We start from the raw sequence: 15,671 nt of genomic DNA, 5'->3' as shown, positions 1-15,671 counted from the left end.
TGACAATCTTTGTGAGTAAAAAAAACGTGTAGAAACAAAAACGAACAGCGTGTGTTATTAGGGAAATAGCGAGCGACCGGCCGGCGTTGATGCAGGATTGCGCGCGCATGCGCCGTGAGCGGTTCTGATACTTTTTGGGTCGCAGCTGCTCGCAGCGCCGCTTCAACAGTGCGATACCCTCACGAGGGACGAGCGAAATATTAAACACACCAGAAGTCCCTGCGACCTCACGACTGCTGATCGGCGGCTGGTCACGTGGTGTTAATCGCCTCTCGTAACCCCCTGTACACTACACAACCGCTCGGCGCAAAACTCTCCCCGATGTCGTGGCTTCTCGCACGACTGGAAAATCGGCTCAAAAAAGTGAAAAAGTCGCACAGTGTACGCCCGGCTTTAGTGATGTGTCGATCGCTCTAAAAGCCGGCTCTATGAAGTGAACGGCGGGAGCTGCCTCGTGATTGGTCGGGTTTGGACCGAGCCAACGCGAGGGGGAGGTTTCAACTACCAAGGTGGAGGTTAAAAGTAGAGGGTATGTGTAACCTCCCCCTCGCCAGATGGTATGTTCTAACGTTCCCCTTGGGCGGCAAATACGAAAATTCACAGTCAGACTCTGACTGTCAGAGTCAGAATGCATGGGAAACAAACGCTTGATCGCAGTGAGAGTAACGTTTTAGGTAGCAAGAGGGTTAAGGTTAGGATGAGGGAGAGGGGAAGGTTATAAATAGTGAAACGTTAAGGTTTAGGTGCGGTTAAATGAGCTGGTTCGGTGCCGCATCAGCGGATATCTAATCATGTCAGTTTTACGCTGCATTGGGATCTGCAGTTACAAAAGGGAAAACCCTTTTCGCACATAAGTAACGAAAAAGGGCACTTTTGGCGTCTGGGGTCTGACGTGGAGGGTGGCTGACCAAGCGTTTGTTTCCGACGCTTAGGGTGTGAGAATGAGAAAACATAAAAGCCCTAAAAAACTGCACATAAAATATAAGAAACAATATTCACTTATCACTTAGAGCAGTGGTTCCCAAACTTTTCAGCCTGACCAACAGATGTTCCTTCGTATTTTTACGTTATTTATAAATTTTCATTATATTTGGAAAGTTTTTATTTATATATAAATATATAAATCTCTTTTAAAATGTTATATTTTACTTTTTTATGATTATGTGGCACACTTGACTTCCATACTTAACGCATCGACATCTGCCTCTTTTTACGGCTTTTTTTTACATTGTCGCTACGTCTGTCACGTTAGCGGTGTTTACCATCATTTCTACATCCAACACGTCCCAGAGAAGGTGAAACCAACATCAAACCCAACGTTTGGAGCTTGTAAACTCCACACACCTCTCGTGCAGCACCAGCTGTCTGATGCTGCAGCAGCGTCAACCTTCCCGGCTGGATGAGTGAATTTCTTCATCAGAGTCAATATTCTGCTTCATAATCAGAGTCAGTCATTACCAGACAAAGTGATCAGTCAACAAAGACCAGGCCTGCCAGCAATTATATGTTTTATCTAATATTTGCGCTCTTAATGCTGCGCGCATCTCCTCCTCTCCCCGACTGGGAGCCTCTCGGCGGGAGGCGGTTTTCAAACTCTAAAAACTCCCAAACTTTGCTCAGCCTGAAGGTTCCACATCTCCACTATCAATTTGTGTGTTTTTTCTCATTTACAGTGATGGAGGTAATGATGCAGTGTGCATGTCTCTGGTGTTAAACAAGTTTGTTTCTCTTTGCAACAATCTTCAAAAAAGGCAAACTAGTTAAAAGGCAGGGTTCGCAGAATTTCCTGTATTTGACCGTTTATTTTGACGGAGAAACATCAAGGCTGCAGATGCGCGGAGGTAACTAAATCCATTAAGGAAATATTCCCATCAGAACATCTGAGCATTTTACTGGACACTGAACTCAGCGCAGCTCGCTGTCAGTGCACACATCAGGTGGACAGTGAGCTGAAGATGTGGAGAGGGTCTTAGAGCGCGTCGGTCACCGGAAGCAGCAGCAGAACCAGAGCACATGCGGGAAGATTCCTCTCACTGGAGTGTTTTCCAAACCCTGTTTCTCAGAGAGACTTGTCACTTAGAAAATGTTCCCTAATTATGAAACTTTGGCTGAATAGCGCTTGTTCCTGTCTCCAATGTGGCGACACATCCATGAGCCGTCTGAGGCAAAGTCCAGAATTTCATATCCTCTTCAGCTCAGAAAGCGCCTATAGAGCAGGCGGATTGTCATTTCAGGTCTTAATCATTTTTGTTTCGATTTTAAAAGATGACAATCTTTATATTTAGAATTGACATACAGAGAAAAAATGAATGCAGTCAAATAAAATACATTTTAATTAAATATTCATTCATAATTTTACAAGCACAGAGAGCCGCATCGGATGGATGAAAGAGCCGCATGTGGCTCCAGAGCCGCGGGTTGCCGGCCCCTGCCCTAATCCTATTCCATACTACACAGTGTTCAGACAGGATGGACACCAAGTCCCAACATGAGACAGCCAGTTGACAGACCCGTCCCACTGCCCTCCATTTAAAACAAATTTCACACACATGCAATGCAGGCAGAGGAATTAGAAGAGGTCGTAAAACAGCCTGACTGTAGGAAAAGTACCTTCTCCAGCAGAGCCAATTAAACAGATTCTGCCAATAAATTGATTTAATAGTAAGACTGCAGCAGCTGTGTCATGTAAAAACATCTCTGGGTTTTACTTAAAGCTACTTTTGGAGATGTGAAAGCTGAGTTACAGGATGAAAGCTTCCCTTAGTTGTCTAATCTGGGAGAGAGATTATAAAACCTTAAACATTCAAGTTAATCAAGAGACACAAGAAGAGACATTTCAAATGGAGCACAGGGGCACATTAACTGAAAGCTAAACCATTAGTAACTTATGTATCACCTAGCATCAGAAAACACAGGTTGGCAGAGGCAGAAGAATCCTGTTGTCAGACAAAGCTCCACAGAGACTGGTCAGCTTTGTCCCACAGCTCATAGAGAACAGGAGCCAGGACTGCTTTCAGTGACGCGTACATCGACGGGCTCTCCTCTGAGGCTGGGTCTGACTGAGGAGCAGAGGGAATGGTTCAGCGTTCACACACAAACATGTCCGACGGACACACAGCGGTCTCACTTACCCTAGTGCACGCTTTGATTGTTTGGTGAAGAAAGCTAGTCACCACTTCATCAGGCACTGGCAGGAGATGAGCAGCACAGTTGAGGATACACAACAATGTGAGCCTGTGTCCCTGGGGGGGGGGGGGGGGGGGGGGTTACACCACAGACCATGAGGTTATGGTCACCTTTATTTCTACAGCAATGAAGTACCAACCAGCGCTGTACACACAATGACCACGGGAAACAACAGAGAGTCAACATTCTCCATAATCAGAAAATATAAATTTAAAATAAGAACATAAAACTGAATAAAATTAGGTTTTTCTCCTAAATTTAAAAACAGATGAATATTCCATCAATTGGAATATTCCATACTCAGATTAGATAGTTGCTGTTGTGAAATGTCACTTGAGAAGAACACATTAAAAACCTGACACATCTCTTACAGATGTTACTCCTGACAGACGTTTAAAACAGCTACCTTTTCCAGGGAGTTGAGTGCATTTAGAGGGTGAACGTTCTCCTGGCAGAGAGCCTTGACATCCGCCTGGCTGATGAGGGGATCCCTGAGCTGCTCCAGCCACGACCACATCAGACTGGAGAGGACCAGAGGGTCCTGCTCTGCACACAGCTTCTGCCACGCCCCCTCCCTGGTGTTCAGTTCCATCTGCACAACAAAATCACCAACGTTAGGTCTGAGGTCAAAATTCACCCTGTAGATCCATCCATCCACTTTCTTCTGCTTTATTTTGAAATGCCACATCAGAACTTTATGCACTCTGGTGAGGATGTAGTACTCGTTGTGTACTTTAAGAAAAAAGTGGAATGATGTTGCAGAATCAGTTATTGAGAAAGAAACCATTGAATATGATGAAAATTGTTTTTGAAGCCAAATTTGATTGCACTTTGTTTTGAAATGCCACATCAGATCTATATGAACGTTGGGGAGGATATAGTACTCGATGTGTACTTTAGGACTGATGTGGAATGATGTTGCAGAATCAGACAGTTTCTGAGAAATTAACCATTGAATATAGTCAGAATAGTTTTTAGAGCCAACTTTCATATAACACTATTTTGAAATACCACGTCAGATCTTTATGAACTTTGGGGAGGATATAGTACTTGATCTGTTTTATGTTGCCCACAATTTTACAAAAAAAAAACGTTTAAATTGTGTTCATGCTTTTAATTTAAAGTATTTTTAAAATAAATAAAATGATTAAAAACACAGTTTTATATTGCACACAAATTTACACACAAAAAACATTTAAATTGTGTTCATTATTTTCATTAAAAGTATTTTTAAATAGATAAAATCATTAAAAACACAGTTTTATCTTAGACAAAATTTAACACATACAGAAAAAAGTGTTCATTAGCACATTCAGACCAAGCCCCCACAACGGAGCTCTAAAATTGAGTCAAACCCGGAAGTACCAAAAATTGCAGTTCCACCCTCATCCACTAGGGGCTGGTGTGAGAAGCGAGCAAATCCTCATTGACTTCCATGTTAAAAATGCCCATTTCACAGCAGAAATAAACATGTTTACAGCCTGGTATCAGAACATGTTTTTGGTTTAAATTATCTAGTTTACACTCATGACAACTCTGAGGGGGGCAAATTTTTTTCTCACTCTTCTGTTTAAGTGTATTAAAAGCCTAAAATTCTGTATAATTAATGAGCATCAGACCCACGTGACCACAGAGCTAGCTCCGTGGAAAGGCCTCAGTAGAGCCTCGGTCTGGCCTGGAAACTGTTTTGGGATTTTGAGTCTCTGTGTTTGTGTATTCTGTTTTGGATATTATTTGTGCAATTGTTGGACAAATTGACTTGCTGTGGCATTAATTGCACTAATAGAGCGTCCAAGGCGTCTCCACTTCATTTTTTTCAGTAAGTAAAATTATATTTATGTATTTTAGGTCAATGCCGCCTTTAAACTAGCTGAGTTTATCGAAGTAGCTAGCTAACTACCATTTTAACATGTAGCATGTACTGTTTAACCATGAAATTTAGACGTAAAATACGGTAAAATAATTAATAGGGCATATGTCGATGGGTACAAGGATAAAACCCAGTGCATTTAACATAAAAATGGGTTGAAATATGACGGAGCTCTTGGAGGGACACTTCTGTGTTCCATTCTTCCACCCGGTTCTCCCCGGCGGTCAGCCCGGTGCATGTCTGACTGATGCGGCGCCTACTAGCTGCTGCGCGGGCTGACCGCTCGTGGAGCTCTCGGACGGGGCTGACCGCTCGTGGAGCTCTCGGACGGGGCTGACCGCTCGTGGAGCTCTCGGACGGGGCTGACCGCTCGTGGAGCTCTTGGACGGGGCTGACCGCTCGTGGAGCTCTTGGACGGGGCTGACCGCTCGTTGAGCTCTCGGACGGGGCTGACCGCTCGTGGAGCTCTCGGACGGGGCTGACCGCTCGTGGAGCTCTCGGACTCGTAGAGAGACCTGACCGCAGAAATACTGCAGCTCAGTTCCCTACCTAAATGCAAAGTTTGAGAGACGTGGTTCACTTAGGTCTGCACTGCCTTCGGGCTAATTTGTCAAGTTCACTAAATGTGGAACGGGATGTAAGGTTAGAATTAGCGGTGAATCGGAACATATCTCGAAGCCCTGGCCGACGAAATGGTCCACATGACTATTACTGTCAGGCTCGGAGAAAATTCGGGTTGTTTTTGTGTCAGTCGGTAATTCTGCAACAGTGACTCTAACTAACGCAGCACTAGTTGACAGACATCATTAGAGCATGAAATCCAGCACAGGGTGACCCGGTTCTGTACGTAATTCTGTTCAGGAGGTCGCATTTCAGGCTCTCCACATCATATGTGACTGACTTTTACGTTATAATAACGATCACACACTAGGAATGTTATAAAGCGCCTATATCTGACAGTTTCTTTTGTATTTTATCTATGCCTGTATAAACTCCAACAACAATGTGCTTCTATTTTTTTTTCAGGCTAAATCTACTCAAGACATTGGCTGTCAGACTGATTTAGTAGTCTGCAAGAATGCACTTGTCCAGGCTGACGTGAAGCCTTACCGACGTAGCGAAGGTGAATTATTTTTAATAATCTTCTATGTAAACATTTTATTATCACCTTCTAGTTTTAATTTGTTTTGCACATTATTGTTACACATGATTTTATGCTCTTTTAAACATTTATAAATGTGCTGTTTCTTTGTTTTTTATATAGCCACCCAGTTTAGAGCTCCCAGCTGCTGTGTGTCTTGTGACACAGGGACCATGACGAAAATTCATCTTCCAGAAAGTCTGGTTCATCATTTAGCCAGATTTCTAAGGTATAGTCCAAAAATGTTTATGTTAGTTTTGATAAGGTCCGTGCATCTCTCATTTCATGACGTAACTTTTCATATTTTAGTTCCTGGGTGCCTTCAATGTGCAGGGACTGTCCAAGCAGACATTCTATCGACATCAGGCAAAGCTGTTAATTCCAACAGTGAGCTGGCAGTGGCAGCTACAGCAAGCTGATATCATCCAGGAGGCTACTGAATCTGGACCTGTGACTCTTGGTGGTGACATGCGAGCTGATTGACCTGGTGAATACGTTTAAATTTATTTATTTTATTCCTTTGCTATCAAATGTAAATTAAGTAATAACTTGCATTTCTGAAGGACACTCAGCCAAATATGGCAGCTACACCATGATGGATCTCAAAAGAAACAAAGTTATTGATATCCAACTCGTACAGGTACAACATTACCTGATGATTATAATACATTTCATGGTTAATTATTCACAGATCAATGGAGAATTATGTTTATTTTCAGAGCAATGAAGTTGGAAATAGTGTGCGAATGGAGAAGGAGGGATTTGTGCGAAGTCTGAGCACACTTTTGGAGAGGGGGGTCGATGTGCAGCAAGTTGTGACTGACCGCCACACAGGGGTGCAGAAGTATTTGCGGGAGGAAAAAAAGGAAATCAGTCACTACCTTGACCCCTGGCACATGGGAAAAGGTAATCTTTGGGGATGTATATAGTGAATATTAAAAGGTTATTTTTTTTCTATTGTAAATGTGGGTCTATTTGGCTCTCCATGAATTGGTAAGAAAATCGAAGAGCTGGAGAAGAGAAAGACGACCCAGGATGTGAGACTGTGGAAGCAAAGTGTGGTGAACCACCTCTACTGGTCAGCATCCCTCTTTATTCCAGATTGGTTCAGCATTTACATGCTAATGTGGCGATATGTCACAGAGTGGTAATGTTGTTCTTATGTTTAAAGGAGCATGGGGCAGGATGAAGAAACTAAACTCATTAGCGACGCACTCGGCGCTGTGAGTAACTGCAGCCCGGCACGAGAGCGCGCACAAACTCTTCACTAGAAAAAAAAAAGTTACAGTGATGTACGGCCAGAGCGCGGCTCGAACAAGGCACCGTGTCGAGCGATGAAGTAAGTAACATTGTTACTTTAGTCTAATATTTGTAAAACTCCATGACATTAGCATTTTAATTTAGCCATGACACTCGTGATGTAAAGCAAGTGCTCCTTCCTATGAAATATTCATAAGTCAGTTTTGTGACTGGCGAGCAAGACAGTAACATGATGCTACTTTATTAGCATAAGGCTTTGTGGCTGCAGGTGATTTCTGATGTTTTTAGACCAATTACAGTTATTATTTTGCACTAAGCTTACTAACAAGCTAATGTTATTGTTTATACATCATGTAAGAACATCCAATTTCACGTCACTGACATCATTTGTGAAACTATTACAGGACAGGCATCACAACAATGTAAATAAGAACATAAATATCAATGTTTAGTTCAAAAATGCATCAAAATAAAATCATAATATCAACAAGACCTACAGGGTAATACAGTCATTTTTATCATTACTGTCATTGATTTTCAGGAATTCACATTGGAAGCAGTGATGGAAGACAGTTCAGATGGAGTGTGCCCGAGCCTGCCACAGACTTTGATGTGTCGTGGGAAAGTCTGAGACCAGGGGCTAAAGGAAAGGGGAGAGGAAAAGGTCGCTCAGAGGGTCGGGGAAGGACACGCTCAAGGGGTGAGGGCAGCAGGATGAGGTCCAGAGCTCCTTCAAGAAGACCAGGGCGCCGGGGTAGGCAGCGAACAGCTTTCAGAGAAGAGGACCGAGACCGGCTTGCACAGCTGAGAGCTGCCAGTATAGCTGAGATGCAGGTTGGTTGTAGCCATTTGTGTAAAAAAATAAAATAAAATAATAGAGAGATGCCAAAAACTATAACATCACTCACTGGAGATATGAATCTAGTCATGTAAACATATGCTCTTTAATTTCTAGACAGCTTTACAACACCTGAGCCAGGAGGAGAGAGATTATATTCTCGAGAGAGTGGTGACCCGTCTTCCAGGGGTGATGCTGGATATCCTGGAGTTTCAGCAAGAGACGCCAGGACACCGTCTTCCTGACTGAGGGCACCCTCACCCAAAAATCCAAACTGTTTGTCTACAACTACAGTAGTTCCAAAACAGCACAATACCTCAAAATAACTTTAGCTGAAGACAGCATTTTCACCCAAAAATAAACAAACAGTTTGTGCAATATATTTATTTTTATTTATGTACAAAAAAGTTCTGTTATTTGCATTTGTACATAGTATTTTTTCTTAATTTCTAATAAATCTGTGTGCATGAAAGAAGTCATTCCTGTCTTTTGATGCTTCACGTAGCTGGGGCCTTTATGGAGGGAGGAGAACAGCAGCATTAGATCATACATAGATTACATGAGAACGCAATTCTGGAAACTCTCCAGTTCTGAAGTTGACCTGTAAAAAAAACAAAAGCTACAACTTTATAGATTATTAGGAATCACACTTTTGATTGCCTTTTCACCCACAATTGTCATTTCTATATGTAAATTTTCAGCTTTGATATTGACAATTTAGCTTTTTTGCTTATGAAAATGTTATTAATATACCTAAAGGTCAGATACTTGGTGACTTCCTTCAACCAGCATCTGTTGAACATGATTCGTTGAAGAGCCTCGTGTGGTGGAGATCATGGTACCATGAGCTCTTTATCACTGGTCGTTGCATCAAGTGGTCCATGGTCACATTTGCCACGGGTCCATTCGTGCTTCCCTGTGACATGGTGAAGCACACCCACCCACATGTCCTAACAGAAAAAATAAGTTTTATTTGAAAACTTTAAATGTGACAGAAGCGCTCACCAACAGAAACACGAGAGCTGGCACTATTATGAAAAGAAAGGTAATTATGTCAATGTGCATTGTTGTCTTGTTGTCCAAAAGATGTCACAATACTTACATTAAACATATCACGATGTTGTGCTTTCTGGCAAATGTACCAAAATTGGTTGAAGATGTCATTCAGCCACACAAGTAGGATGGAAATTCCCTTTAGGATCCCAGCCTGTGAGCAAGGATAAAACAACAATTCCATCTTTTAGTTCTTTTTAAAACATAGAAGGGTTTTATTTACCTGCAACGTTTAGTTTGCGGCTGCAAACTTCGTCAGCCTGACAAAGTTTTCATAACAGTTCTATTCTGTTATGAAAACAATAAATAACAGTAGAATTAATATATTGTTTTAAGACTTTGGAGTTTAAAAAAAAGAGTGTAGATAAGAATAGGGCTGGGCAATATGGCCTCAAATCTATATTGCGATATAATCTGAAGCATGTGCAGTAACGATATATATTGCGATATATTTTTTCATCTGTTTATAGATGTCAAATTGACATGCTTTTAGATATCCTCATGTGGCAAATATATGCCACTTGAGGCATATAGGCCTCCTCCTCCGCCCACTCCATGCTTGCAGTCACCGCCATTCTGTTGTCCCATTGTCAGCAGGGTGCACATCTTAGTGACGTCATGTGTTATCACAATATCGCCGTATTGCGAATTAGCCAAAAACTATCATTACCCAATTTTATATCATTTCTACCTTATATCGTTTATATTGCCCACCCCTAGATAAGACATTGCAACTCACACAATGTTGAGTAAGTTGTTTGCTTGGTCCTCATCAATTTGGACTGCATCCGTAGCTAGATCCATGGATTTGAAACTACAGACAACACAGTAATATTTGTTGTACGTAAAGATAAATACTGGAACTCACCTGAAATGGTACTGATTCTAAAGAGATAAATGTGGAGCCTAATACATCTGTCATTAATTCTTTCTGCAAATAACAACAATCTGCTGTGAATTGACACTTCACTACATAAATAAATATATATAATGACCTATATTTGCTTATCTATTGTGTTTTTATCTTTTTTGCACATAGTACAGCAGTAATTTCCTGCATATATGGCAAGACTTCTCATGAACATATTTACCTTTCTTCAAAAGGATCCAATCCTTGGTCATCAGCTAAGGCCTCAACACCAGCCATTAGAAAATCTTCCCTGTAAAGATAATGTCAGAAGTGTTTGGTGGTGTGATGTTAGTTCTGAACCAAGTGTGGATATGCAAGGTCTAATTTAATGTATGAAATATCATAGCACAAAAACGTGAATATTTGTTTTACAGAAAAGATACTAACCCCTCAGACACTGGTTCAGTTGGAGATAATCGATGCGACATTTTAGCTGCTGTTCTCTTACTGGGTGTCGAGGTTGACTGCACATAACCTCCCTGAATTGCAGTTTCAGGAGCCTGCTTCTTCCGGTAGCTGGAAAACACATTTTTAAACAAAAATGTCAACAAGTTGGTTGAGACTCTACACCTTCTGTTTACATAGATCAATAATGGCTAAGCTTCTTTACCTGTGGCACAACTAGTAATATGAAAATGCATGTCAGTCATAAAAAAAATTATCATTTTCACAAACATATTTTATTCTGACCTACATTCAACAGGACAAATTTAGAAAAATAAACACAAACTTCTGCACAACTTTACTTTTAGTCAAACATGTAGTAATGGCTGACTAGTTATTTACTCTTTTGTAGCACAGCAATAACGTTAGGAAAATATATTCCGATGGGGTTCTGTTACACAAACCCCACGAATAACATTATCTACTGAAGTAACAGTCCTGCTTAGAGGTTGGACTGTAGATCAAATATGACATAATTCTAAAGACTCATCTTTGGTTTGGAAAATGTCCGTTCTCTTCTGTGGTACATACAAACTGAAGCGTGATCACAGCTAACATGCTACCGCACGCTAGCTCTCTCCGACTGAGCGGTGACGTCATATAATCAAATCAAGCTCTGTTTACTTTTCTCGTCAGAATAAACGGAGCATCCATTTATCTCCAAACACAAGCGGTGTGTCATCCACAAAACGTAGAAGTGATCCGGTTACTCCTTAGTTGCTTTTAGCTTTTTCAAACTGATTAGGAAGCCATATGCTAAACACCGTTAGCTTAGATAAGTTTCTTGTTCTGCACAAAGATTTGTTAGATTACCTAAATCAGCATTATCTAAATCCATAAGTTTTATTTTATTTTCTCAAATTGTGCAGATACAGCTCTGATATGTTTACCTACTCGTTACTGAAACCTACAGCAGAAATAAGGAGACCAACACTTACTTGGTCACTAGAAAATGAGCCATGTCCGCATCCTTTTTCAGGCCCAAATCCAGTTGAAGCAGCCTCCATTCTTCCAGAGCGTACCCAATACATATTCGGGTCCCTGACCGACTTTTATCATATTTTCTTTTTGACTCTCGAGATGCCGCTGATAAAACCTTCTTCTTTGTGCCACTCTTTAGTGGGCTTTGAGTTGCGCTTGGTCGTTTGCTAGTTGTAGAATCCATTTCCAGGGTTCTTCCTCTTCTGTTTGGGGTTTTAACGTGGCTAGTAGTGAAAGACGCATTACCGCCACCTAGCAAGCTTCCAAATGTTTTTCCGGGTTTGAACCTTGTCGAGAACGCGCTTGAAGCGTCAATTAACGTCACATCCGTAAAACAGCGCGGGAAATTCGGATCAGGAATGTTTTGCATTTTGCAGCACACAGCCTGATTAACAAAATGGAATGATAAACTGGTTTCATCATTCTTTTTAGTTTAAAATGCTTCATCGCCCATAAGCTTCACAAGAATGAACATGTACTTTTTGTTTTTGGACAATTCCTGCCCCATGCTCCTTTAATGTTCTTATATTACGTTTTATATTGCATGTTTTCTAATTGATTAGGTGCTTTTAGGTTGATTTTTAACTGTTTGGGTGTTTTTAGTGATTGCTGCAACATTGCATCCCATCTGTGTTAATCCTCCCCAATTACCCACACCTGGGAGCGGGGTGTGGACTGGACTGGCAAACAATGAACAGAGGCAGGGCGGGAGGTGAGCGGGCAGAGGGTTTTGTTTATTTAAGGGAGCGGACGTGGAGACGCGGAAATGTGAGGGGAAAGGAAAATACTCGGCTGGAGCCAGACGGACACCGCGAGCTCAGCAAGGACTGGAAGGAGATCCACCGGCGGCACGGACAGCAGAAGCAGCAGCAACAGTGGAGAGAGAGATCCGCGGCCGGAGACGCCAGGGCACAGAGCGCAACACGGCAGGCGGGCAGAGTTACTCTGCCCCCGCGCGTAAGTAATTGATCAGTGCCTGGCAGTGTTAGAGTTGCTCTCTCTCTGTGATTGGTCTGGTGCCGGGGACCTATTTACTGCCGGAGTTGTTGTGTGCCACAGGGGCCGGGCCGAGGAGGAGGCGGATTAGATCCACCGTGTGGCGATCCTGTGGTTCCCAGACGACGACGCCGGCCTTGGAGATTCCTTGGTCGAGAGCTCAGCAGGGCCGGACTGGACTGCCTTGTCCCTTGGGGCCCTGCGCACACTCGATTGAACGCTTTTTTTTCCCCTTGGCATCATCATCAGGGTTTTGTAATACATGTCCCTTTTTAATTTGCTTTGGCTGTCGCACTGCTTGCCTTGTTTTTTTAGAACCTATTTTAATCCTTTTAATATTAGTGGCACCTTCCATTCCACCTGGATCGTGTCACAGATGCATAACCCAAACCAATATTACAATAACATAAACTCGTACACAAAACGCTCCTCTTGATACAGCAAATCTGTTCAGCACATTCTGACAGACAGACCACCTTTCTTCTGTCATGTTGCTGTACAGTACATTTTAGAGTTTTTCTTTTTAAAGATAAATAGTATTACATTTAAAGAGCAATACTTTCACATTATCAATTTTCCCACACTTTCTGTATACCTGTTGTTGGGTATTTTTATAATTGTACCTTTTTGAGGCCTAAAAGATGCCCATTTTGTGTTATTAACACTTCATGAATCTCTTGTGTTTGCCAACTGTGGCTGTTTATGAAAGGTTGAGCAGAGAAGCTTGTTTGCAGTCAAGGATGTTGATTGTGGATTTCCAGGATGTTGATTGTAGATTTCCAAGGAAACCTCTGTACCTCTGTAACCTGAGAAGGCCTGCCTTCTCCTCCATCCTTTGTGAATAAAGCCCCTGACAAACTGGGAGCACAGGGGAGTGACGGGGGGAAAAGCCTCGGAGGAGGTTTTTCCCTGCGTTAACTCTCCATTTATTTTGGGGACTCATGGTAAAATGTCTTCCTTGTTGTCATGTGTGTTGATTTTAGGTTTCAGGGTTATGGAGATTAAATATCACTTAACATTTAATTACCTAACATTTGGTGGAGATGCCGGGGAATGCAGAGCTGGTGACCTGAAGGCTTTCCCCAGGAACAGAGGGGGGCTGGTTAGCACCATGGAGGGGTTTCTGCGCCCAGCTCTCGCATGACGATTCATGGACATTACAAATAATCTCTCTCTCTCTGTGTCGTCCTTTAAGGTAATATGGGATAAATCTAATTACCTATCACCTGTATTTTATTGTTTTTCAATAAAGAATGACAAATTATTTAAGTTCATGGTTTTTTAGCACACAAATATCTATCTGTAAAAAATATCTACAAAGCTAATATTTACAATAACAAGTATGATTGGGTTTTGAAATACAGCACTCTGTTTATTTTAGCAACATTTTTAAACCAAGTGAAGTTAGTAAAGAACACATTTCTATTGGCTGCTAAGAAACTGTTGGACTTAAAACAGGCCTGTTGTAGAAACAACTTGGCATAAATGATTCTTCCTTCCTTTTTTGTCTTAACCAAAGAAATTCCAGTAATTGAGCAAAAACATTTATTTTTTTACGTCACATTTTATAAAATAACAGGACACAAAGTGTCGGGACATTTAAAAAATACTTAAAATAATAAAAGGGGCCCAGAGAGCTGCAGAGTGAGTGGAACATTGGGTTGTGAAGGAAGAACAGTTCTCAACAGTGTGATATGAGGGTGTAGAAGGTGAAGCCGGTGCAGGTTCTCCTTCATGTTCACCAGATTCACACTGCAGATCAGGAGCTGCTCTTCCATGCATGGAGTTGAAAAAGAAGGGGAGAAGGTCTTTCCACCTCAGTCCGCCCCAACTGAACCAGGAGACACGGACGTCAGGGAGGCCAAGGTTGTCCCAGAGGGTCTCTGCAGCTCTCTGGGCACCACGCCTCACTCAGCTGTCACCGATGATCCAAATGACTATGGAGGAAAAAATAACAGGTTTGGCCTAGCTGTTTAAAGTACAAAACCATACATGAAGTGGTCAAGACAGGTATTTGGTACTTACACTTGCTGCGTTGTGTAGCTGATGTTGGAGACACAGGTTGCCATGGTGACCCTTTAATAGATCTAAGAAAAAAAATGTAATAAAAGAATGGAACTTAAAAACTCCCAGACCTCATTTCATATTTACTAATCAGCTATGGCTGATTTATTGTTTGGATCACAGCGAGTTACACTAATTCTAATATATTTTTATTTCTATTATACATACATACTTTTTAACTGTTATTTTCACATGACTGTTATCAGGCTCTCTTGTTCTGGTTCTCATAACTCTGTGTCTTCCAGTAAGTTATCTTGTGCTTACTTCATCTGTATAATGTCTCTTTACTTTTGGTGAATTGTACTGAGTCCAGAATAAAGGCTAGTTGGCTGTACAAGATACAAACAAGGATTACGTTTTGGAAATATATGAAATGTATTTAGCTTGTTAATTTATCTCAAATACTAATAACTACCGTATTTTCCGGACTATAAATCGCACTTTTTTACATAGTCTGGCCGGTCCTGCTACTCCGGAGCGACTTATATAACAAAACATGTAGGCTACACCGTGCTGCTGCGGGCCGACTCCGACCCAAGAATGAGTTCCCCTGTCCCGCTGGGAAGGTTTCAAACACCGCCTTCCTCTGCTGGAGACCGTGGCGCGCTGCTGCGGTGCATTATTCGGTTATTGTTTTCGGTACTTGTCTTGCAATGTGAAACGCTTTGTCTCAGATTTTGTAAGAAAAATAAAATTTCCCCCCCAAAATACGACATATGTTTTTTCTTCTTCATTATACATTTAATGGCTGGTGCGACTCAGGAGCGACTTAATAGTCCTGAAAATACGGTACGTGATAGTGAAAACTTGCTCAAAGCAAAATATATTTTCATTATGGAAATAACTTATAAACTTACCGATTTCATATTTTTTATTCACAGAAAGGTACTTCTCATGAAAAAGCGCCGCAAACCTCCACCTGAACTCC

At 41.7% G+C, this 15,671-nt stretch overlaps 2 protein-coding genes across 8 annotated transcripts in view; both read right to left on the bottom strand.

Moving 5' to 3' along the window:
- The window catches only part of ptpdc1a (protein tyrosine phosphatase domain containing 1a), a 101,287-nt gene that overhangs the window by 23,774 nt on the left and 61,842 nt on the right, over window positions 1–15,671 (bottom strand). For 3 of the 5 annotated variants that reach the window (XM_070549140.1, XM_070549141.1, XM_070549139.1), the window contains exons 8-10: window positions 3,593–3,778; window positions 3,132–3,242; window positions 2,316–3,059 (exon numbers count right to left, since the gene is read on the bottom strand). The exons of 1 other annotated variant lie outside the window; for it this stretch is intronic. In XM_070549140.1, coding sequence (XP_070405241.1) covers window positions 2,943–3,059; window positions 3,132–3,242; window positions 3,593–3,778 — 414 coding nt within the window. In that variant the 3' untranslated portion in view covers window positions 2,316–2,942. Of the gene's footprint in view, window positions 1–2,315; window positions 3,060–3,131; window positions 3,243–3,592; window positions 3,779–15,671 lie in introns of those variants that run through there. One more of the 5 variants, XM_070549142.1, reaches the window with a different exon arrangement.
- On the bottom strand, window positions 8,383–13,683 carry LOC129161124 (uncharacterized). 3 transcript variants are annotated; one of them, XM_070549145.1, is made up of 7 exons: window positions 11,641–13,683; window positions 10,646–10,774; window positions 10,440–10,508; window positions 10,088–10,162; window positions 9,398–9,502; window positions 9,049–9,245; window positions 8,383–8,807 (listed from the first exon to the last, which is right to left on the bottom strand). In XM_070549145.1, exons 1-5 carry the CDS (start codon window positions 12,051–12,053, stop codon window positions 9,490–9,492), a joined length of 699 nt encoding a protein of 232 aa, XP_070405246.1. In that variant the 5' UTR covers window positions 12,054–13,683; the 3' UTR covers window positions 8,383–8,807; window positions 9,049–9,245; window positions 9,398–9,489. The 3 variants fall into 3 exon arrangements, with proteins under 3 accessions (XP_070405246.1, XP_070405245.1, XP_070405247.1); XM_070549144.1 differs by having other exon boundaries at window positions 8,383–9,245; XM_070549146.1 differs by lacking the exon at window positions 10,088–10,162 and having other exon boundaries at window positions 8,383–9,245.

The sequence above is a fragment of the Nothobranchius furzeri genome, chromosome 3, assembly GCF_043380555.1.
Source record: "Nothobranchius furzeri strain GRZ-AD chromosome 3, NfurGRZ-RIMD1, whole genome shotgun sequence".
Classification (NCBI taxonomy): domain Eukaryota; kingdom Metazoa; phylum Chordata; class Actinopteri; order Cyprinodontiformes; family Nothobranchiidae; genus Nothobranchius; species Nothobranchius furzeri.
This window is presented reverse-complemented; position numbering and strand designations above follow the sequence as displayed.

Coding starts and splice junctions, on each gene's coding strand:
- LOC129161124 (XM_070549144.1), bottom strand. CDS start 12,053: ATGCAAAACATTCCTGATCCGAATTTCCCGCGCTGTTTTACGGATGTG. Junction 10,775..11,640: donor GCTCATTTTCTAGTGACCAA/GTAAGTGTTGGT, acceptor TGTGTTTTCCAG/CTACCGGAAGAAGCAGGCTC. Junction 10,163..10,439: donor TTGGATCCTTTTGAAGAAAG/GTAAATATGTTC, acceptor TGTTGTCTGTAG/TTTCAAATCCATGGATCTAG.